Genomic DNA, 8531 nt, shown 5'->3' on the forward strand with positions numbered 1-8531 from the left:
AAATTTTGTTCACTAATAAATCCATGATGGATAATACTTACTATCAGATTCCAGATGTAAATGCGCTCGAAATTTATACAATTATATAAATTCAAGTAAAAGAAAACCAATTGTGTTCAGCTCAAAATGCCAAGTAGAAATAACGAATGTCATTGAATCACATTGGACACTTGCTTGTCACAATTACAATTATGAGTGAAAAAAATGCATTGCCATAGTGAAAGTTGATGATTGTAACGGAAGTGAAATTTTGTTGTTATTATTCTTTAGGTAAATAGGTTAAATTTGGTGTTTTATTGTTCAATTCAATACATTCGAATACACAATATTTTTTGTTTTTCCATCTGGAGCATAAATAAACAATGATCGTGTAATGCCAACTCTTGAGCAGGCCACGTATAGCTGCCCATGCGAAAAACATGGCTCTTGCAAATTTAATCCGCAAACTTGAAGCGTTTGTCCCTGCGCCTTATTGATGGACATAGCAAATGATAAGCGCACTGGGAATTGCAGACGCTTGAATTCAAATGGTAAATCTGTTGGTATCAGTGGAATACGCGGAATGAGTACCTTTTCACCTTTTGCTTTGCCAGTCAATATTGTGGCTTCAATCAAATTTGTCATTAATTTGCTCACTGCCAGCCTTGTGCCATTACACATTTTAGGCGCATTTAGATTTCGCAGTAAAATAATTGCTGAGCCGACTTTCAAATTCAAAAGATGCGGTGGCATACCAGATGGTTCTAGTGAATTGAAAAATTCAATTGGGTAATTCACTGCCTCATCTTGGTTCATTGCGCTATCAACAGATTTGTATGATACCACTGCACCTGGCAATTTTTCTTGAATTTGAAAGTTGATTGCATTGACATGAACGTTTTTCGGTGCCAGTATTGCGCGTTCTTTTAACCAATCATGATTTTTGTAATTTTGAACAATATTGGTAAATACGCGTGCAATCAAATCTTCTTTTGATTGTAAAATTGTGCAGAAATCATTCGGTAAAGTAAACAACCCATTCGAGTTATCGATTCGAACTTTGCCATTGCCGATCTCCAACAATTGCTTTGAAAACCGATCTGCAGATTGATCATTGTGCAAATGAACTCGCATATTTTTTTTAAGTGTCAATTGTTGGACATGACGCCACAGAAAAGAAAATTTTAAGCATGCATTGATCTCATCGGCCGGTGTAGATCGTGGAACCACGGGTAATATTTGTCGGAAATCACCTGACAATAATATCAATGCACCACCAAAGATTCGTCCATTGCCACGCAAATCTTGCATTGTACGGTTGATTGCTTCCAGTGATTTTTTATGCGTCATTGTACATTCATCCAATAGTATAATTGATGTTTGCTGCAAAACTTTTGCCATCGCTGAATTTCTTGAAATGTTGCATGTTGGATTCTCAATAACCTGTACGTTTCAAAATAATAATTAATACAAATTCATTTTAAATCAATCAATGAATACAAACAAACCTGCACATTCAACGGCAATTTTAATGCAGAGTGTGCTGTTCGTCCACCATCCAATAATGTAGCAGCAATTCCAGACGAAGCAAGCGCCAATGCGATTTTATGTTGTGCTCGAATAGCTGCCAAAATCAGTGATATAACAAATGTTTTACCAGTACCACCAGGCGCATCCAAAAAATACAATCCACCAGCCTCATTTTGTACAGCTTGCATGATGGTATCATAAACATTTTTTTGTTCGTCATTCAATTTGGGAAGATTCGAATTGACATATGATTGCAATTCATTAGGATCGTACTGTTGTTCCCGCTGTAATTCTCGATCAAATAAGTTATGCATTCGACCGTCGGGTGATGGTAAACCCAATTGTTGTAATGCTTTGTTTGCAATGGCAAGACACAAATCTTCAATTGCTATTAATGCTTCATTATACATTTCCAATGAAATTAGCAGTTCACGATTTGCTGTGCGATGACGCAATCGAATCAAATAGTCTTCTGCCATAAAATCTTTATATTTATTCCACAATTCTAACGGATTCGACGGAAAACATGTTGATATTATTATGGCAAATAACATACGTATTTGATGTGGAGAGGAAGCAATCGACGCATCCTGAAGAGTCAAATCCCAGTGAGCATCATTTTCCAGCAAATTCAAACGCTCACATGCTTCGCGATATGTCTGGCATAAATCACCGTTGACTGTTCGCAAATGTTGAAATGAGCATGGTCCTACAACATTTATCAACAACAATCGCAGATAATAACATTCTGCATTGTTTGGATGAACTGTATATAGTCTTCCCATAGTATCTGCATGAAAAACACCTGGATGGCCATCAACTGGTGTCCCTTGTTTACGTCGTTGCCATTTTTTCGAAATCCAAGTGTAATAATGCGTTACATCTGAATACAGCAATGTTTTGGCGAAATCATCACTTTCGCACAATTGAAAGAATGCAGTCAATGTTGTTGATAGCGGTTGTGCTGCTCTTTGCACTACATTCGCATCCGTGAAATAAACGCGCTGCCCATTTTCCAAATGAACAGCCAAATGAACAACAGCAGGATATCGCTCATGCATCGGAAAAGAAAAAATTCTCCAAAAAGCTTCATTAGTGCTAATGTAGCGTCCCATTTGATATTGAGCAATTTCATCATTTCTGATGTCATTGGCTACTCCAAAAACAGCCATATCACCGCCTTTGTTGACATATTTGCAAATATATTTGATCGACTTCACTGAATTACAATATTCAACGTTAATGTGAGCTTCAAATATATTTGACAATAGCGGTGAATATGGAACTACCCAACGATTGTCGACGGTAACATCTCGGTTTCGAATTTTAAGTGTTGCTGTATGGCCATTATCATTTGGTGACCGACGTCGATACAGTGGGTATCCGTCATTGCCAGTTATCGTCTCAGAAATCAATTCTCTTGGAAACCGCTTTGAGCATTTTCCGTCAATCATACATGGTGAATTCGGGTTAAATTCACCGCAAGGGCCGTGAATCATATTTTTCGTGACAACGGCATACAATCGTGAATCGTCAACTTCAGATGGTATTTCAGCTGATATAATGCTATCCATTTGATCAGGTGAAATTTTTCTAACTAACCATATCAAAATGTGTGCATGCGGTAGGCCTCTTTTCTGCCACTCAATCGAATACATCCAGCAACGAACATCTCCAAATATTTTCAATTTGACAATCAGTTCGATCATTGCTTTTAATTTTTGTCGGAAGACACGTGATGTTATATCGTGCCGATCTGTTGGTGTTTGTCCATCAAATAAGTTGTTTTTGATGTCCGCCCATTGTGGATTGCAGGTAAATGTGATAAAAAGATCAGGTCGACCATGTTTGCGAACATATGACATTGCATCTTGTGTGTATTCGTGCATGTGGCGCGGACTGCCGACATATGACGATGGTAATATTGTTAAACGTCCGACATCATTAACATTGCCATCATTGACAACTGCATCACGCAAATGGATGTATTCTTCTGATCTTAGTTTGGCTTGATTGAATCTAAGGAAATTAAGACGTTCTGTTTCTATTTTTGCATACATATCGACAGCATGTTGATGACAAAGTTTGCCACATCTTAAAATGTAATTTTTTTCTTGTGGTCGTATCATATATCGGTACGAATAAAAATTCATACTACTAACGTTTTTTGATAAGTCATTATGTGCTGATCATAAACAAATTGTTATATTATGTGTGAAGTAAGAAATGGACAATTTATGCCGTTATTGTTATAATGTAAAATAAAATTGACTTTATTGAAATTCAATGCAAAGAAATGCAATGCTCAGCGAAAACAGCAGAAATGTGTGTAATATGCAAATATATATGGGAAAGGAACACCTTCACTCAAACCGTAATAACTCGACAACCAAAACACATACAGAGGTGTTTTTTACATAAAAACCTTCGCATAAACAGCACCTTTCAAATGCTTGTCTCAGGTTTGAATTTGCTCGACTCGTTCTTGAGTTATGGAGCCTCAATCAATATTGTCACTTCTTTTTATATATATAGATTGGAGCGAGTTAGGGCAAAATCTCTAAGTTGTGCGATCAAAAAACGGGAATTTCAAATGATTTAAGACAAGTGTTACTTTTATTTTATTGAATAATTGTAATACAACCGATCGCATCCATAGCCCAACTTCAACTCGTCTTAGCTCTATGTGTAATTACTGTATATAGTTTCCAGTGCAAGCTTTTGGTAGCGTTATGTGACGTAGAGCGTGTGAGTGTGTTGGGCGAATGTGTAGAATGAATGAAAGAAAAGGAGAATGAAAGAAAAGATTGTTCGTATTGAAGCGATGTGGTCAATCTCATGTATCATTCCGTCGGCACGGTACCAAACACATGCAGTGTGAATAACCGTGAGTTCAGTTTGTTGTGTGTTTAATGTACACGACACCATAAAGGTATGTGTGCTATATAAAGATATCTGTATTACATAAAGGTATGAACAATGCAATGAGTGAAAGACGTGTGTTGGGTGTTAGGTGCCGCAGCAGACTGACTTGTTCTGTCTTTATTAACGTATTCGTTTAATAACGTATTCGTATATATTAATATATCAAGAAAAGTCATGGTTATTTCAACCAAAACGATTTCGGTTTTTTAACTTAAAAATTTTTGTTAAACTAACTGAAACTTGATTTTCAGTTATTTTACATAGAACATTTTGGTTTAAAGAACCGAAAAGTTTCAGTAAAATTATGTGAACAATTTTTTGGTTAAAATAAATATAATTTTTTTGAAAAATCAATCAAAAATCTTCAATGAAATTGACCGTAAATTTTTTTGGTTAAAATATTTAAAAACAATTTTTTCGAAAAAAACAACCAAAAATCTTCAGTGAAATAGACCGTGAATTTTTTTGGTTAGAATAAATATGAAATTCCAGCAAAAATATTTGAAAAATTTCAATAAAATTTATTGAACGTAAATTTTTCATAACAACGGCCGATTACATTTAATGAGATTAATTAATCTCAGAATGCCTTATTCTGCGTTCCAACATCAATGGCTTTTATTTTCTGAAGAAATAAACCAAAATATACCAACTTCTTTACTCAATTCAGAGTTTTATATGTAAAATCTTCATTTTGAGTGAATTTTCCAATGGAAAAGTAGATTTGAGACCAAAGTATAAGCAAATTGATATATTATTGTTCACGGACCCCCATTATTTTTCAAAAATAATAGCAGTTTTCTAACATAAAAGTATCAAATTATCCATATTTTTTTTTTGGAATGCAGAATAAGGCATTTTTGAAGTAGAAAAAGTGATTTTCTGTATAAAATATGGCGAGTTGAGAACATAAGCTGGAACAGGGCCATTTTTCGGCATTTTTGGCTCATCAAACCAGATTGAAATAAGTCTACATCGATTTCTCGTCCAAAATTACGTGATAATAGACTCATACCAGGCCACCATAGGTGAGTTTTCTGTGCCATAAGTGTGATTTTGTATGCGAATTTTGAACTTTCGTTTGTTCTGTGAAAAAAAAGTCAGTTTCAGACCAAATTTATAGGTAAACCGATGTTCAAATGGTAATATTTTAATGTATTTTGACGAAAAAATAGCAGTTTTCTCAGATCAAAACATCGTAAGAGGCCATTTTTTCCACAAAAACGCTGAAAAATAAGATATGATCTACTTTCCGAGGCCAAATACAAAAAATTCAATGGTCAATACACGGAATTTGAATTTCTTATCTGAAGCGGCGCGACATGGGCCATCTTTTGACGCGAAAAAAACATGTCAAAAAACACCGTGTTTTTGACTTTTTTCACTTTTTATACTTTGAACCCATTTTTGGGAGCCCCAATGGGGTCAAAGGGAGTAAGTTACTAGGCAGTTTTTGTAGCCCCATCGATTACCTTTCCAACGGTACCAGGGTCTTGGCAATGTGTCAACTACTTCATAGTAAGATTTCAGTTGGCGCAAACCCTTTTTTTCGATTTTTTCAATTTTTTGAAAAATTTACACTGGGTGAACTCGAAAATGTGGGCCACTTACAGCCCTAAGATTTTGGTTTTCTCGTTTTCTACCGAAAACAAAACTCCATGCAAATTTTCAGCCAATTCGCAGAGGGTCGATCCAATTCTTAACTGATTTCGTGTGGAATGGTCGTAATATGAATGTACAATTTAATCTTATTCATGTAAAGTGTGCAACAGTGGTTGAAACACATACATTTCTTCATATGGCAGTCGAAATAATTTACATTTTATATCATCAGTTGTACACACAATCAAATCTTGCTCCACACAGTCAGAAATATAAATATCAATATGTCTAGATGGAAATGGATATTCGAAAAAAAGGTTCTTATTGGGTATTTCATTGCAAAATTGTTTGCAAAACAGTCAATGGAACTCACGGAGTTTGGTTTGAACTCACACAAAACTACAGCTCCCTACATGCCAAACAAGTTGGAACTATGCCTGGTACTCCATCCAGATGACGATGGAACGGAAATGTGGTACCGAGCACAGTTTCAAATCGGTTTAACAGATGGACGCGCCCAAGTTGGACTAATGGACTTCGGGGTTACGGCAACGGTTCTCTTATCGAATATAAGAGAATTCAAGGAACAATTTGCTTATCAATGCATCGCCATTTTGTGCAAAATACGAGCGAATGTTGACCTTGAACTGCTGGATGATGTACATTTCGCAAACTTCAGTACTATCATCGCTAAAAAAATCAAGCCGATGGGAAAATTTCACGACATTTCTGTTCCGGAACGTTACTTTGTACATGAGCAGGAGTTTTTATGATTATTTGATTAATCCATATACGTTATAACGTCCACATACGCATTTCGCAACATGTCAGTAAATAAATCGGCCGATTATAATAAAAAGAACATTTCACTATAAATTGACTTTTTTTTCATTTAAACAGTTTATAGCTATACGTGGAGTTTTTCTAGACACAATCGCTTCTTGAATGATGCGAAGAATTCTGTTTTCATCTTCTTTTCGAATGAAAGGAACGATGTTCAATACATGGATCATACTACATACCAGCATGAACTGATTTTTTCACTTCCCTCGTTTTGGAAGTTATTTTAAATCGCAATTTTTCAACCAAAATAATTTTTCCAACCAACTTTTCTAGACGATCGATTTGACAGATAAAAGCAAACGATTCCTACCTTTGCTGCCTTTGAACATCTAGTACGATAAAATTTATTTCAACATGAAAGAAATATTTCGCCTAATCGTTGAAGATCTGTCCCAAATTGTTGGCGAGATTTGCACGAATTGTTTATATATCCCGAAATTTCCGAGCCCGCAATTTCTGCAAAAATGCACAACATTTTTCATCCGAACTGACCATAGATTTTTTTGGTTGAAAAAACTATGAAATTTCGGTAAATTTAATTGAAATTTCATAGTTTTTTTAACCAAAAAAAACTTTGGTCAGTTCGGATGAAAAATTTTGTGAATTTTTGCAGAAATTTCATAGATACTTTAGCCAAAAATATTTTCATTCAATTTTACAGAATATTTTCATGATTTTTTATTGAAAATTTTTGATCATTTTAATTTAAAAAAGTGTGACATTTTTTCGGTTAAAATAACCAAAAAATCCGTGACTGTTCTTGATAACACCATGGTTGCAATCAAATCATCCACCAGTTGAATCTTGAATAACCAGTCTTCATTTGGAAATTCCGAAAAATTCGAAAAATGGTGAGTTCAATAGGAGCACGTTTTCCAACTTTTCCTGGATGGACTTTGAAAATCATGTCAATAAATACAATAAGAGCATCAAATTTTTTTGATACAAATTATTGACGATTATGAACAATCTAGTAACTTCGACTTTTTAACGTTAAGAATAATTCAATGATGATATGAAATTTTAAAAAAGATTCAAACTATAGAAGAAGAAGAGCATCGCCGTATGATTCGGGCTGGAAGTCTTTTTTTTTAAATGAGCAAAAATTTCTGCTGTCATTTATTGACAGACAGTGGTTTCAGTACGTCCGCGTTTAGGGCTAAAAGACGTAACAAAATATGTATAAAAACTTTATTATGTGATAAATCAAAGAGATTCTACGGAGGAACAAAGTCAGATTGCGTATAAAACGTTTGTAGACACTTGTCTGTAAGTGGATGTAACATGAAAAGCGTTAGTATCGTCCATTTTTCCAAAATTTGAGTGGGTATCAATATTTTTAATGACAAGCAAATGAGAAAGTTCCGAAAATAAACGAGCTGAAACTAAGAACAGTTTATAGCAGACAATTGTAAATAAAGGTATAAGTAATAAAGGCAACGGAAAAAAACATACGTTATTTTGCTGTAGAAAAAAGTTCTAAATGAAAATCGTTAACCTAAATAATTTAATTTGAACTGAAAGACAAGCTCTTTGGTTGACTGATGACTGATTTTATTTCGATTTTATTTGCGTTCATATAGCTATCAAATGCTGACGCAATATGATAACAAGGAATTAACAAAAAGGAAGTGCCAATATGATAATAAGGA

General features: G+C 34.7%; 1 protein-coding gene across 1 annotated transcript; it reads right to left on the bottom strand.

Moving 5' to 3' along the window:
* Positions 1-447: 447 nt before the first annotated feature.
* Positions 448-3569, bottom strand: LOC129571291 (uncharacterized; the record flags this gene model as incomplete). The annotated part of the gene is made up of 2 exons (XM_055451063.1): positions 1488-3569; positions 448-1422 (listed from the first exon to the last, which is right to left on the bottom strand). Coding segments are annotated over exons 1-2 (3057 nt in total), but the record flags the coding sequence as incomplete, so codon positions are not given.
* Between the last annotated feature and the right edge of the window lie 4962 nt (positions 3570-8531).

The sequence above is a fragment of the Sitodiplosis mosellana genome, unplaced genomic scaffold, assembly GCF_009176505.1.
Source record: "Sitodiplosis mosellana isolate CC-2019 unplaced genomic scaffold, AAFC_SMos_1.0 Smas_scaffold_1915, whole genome shotgun sequence".
NCBI classification, from domain to species: domain Eukaryota; kingdom Metazoa; phylum Arthropoda; class Insecta; order Diptera; family Cecidomyiidae; genus Sitodiplosis; species Sitodiplosis mosellana.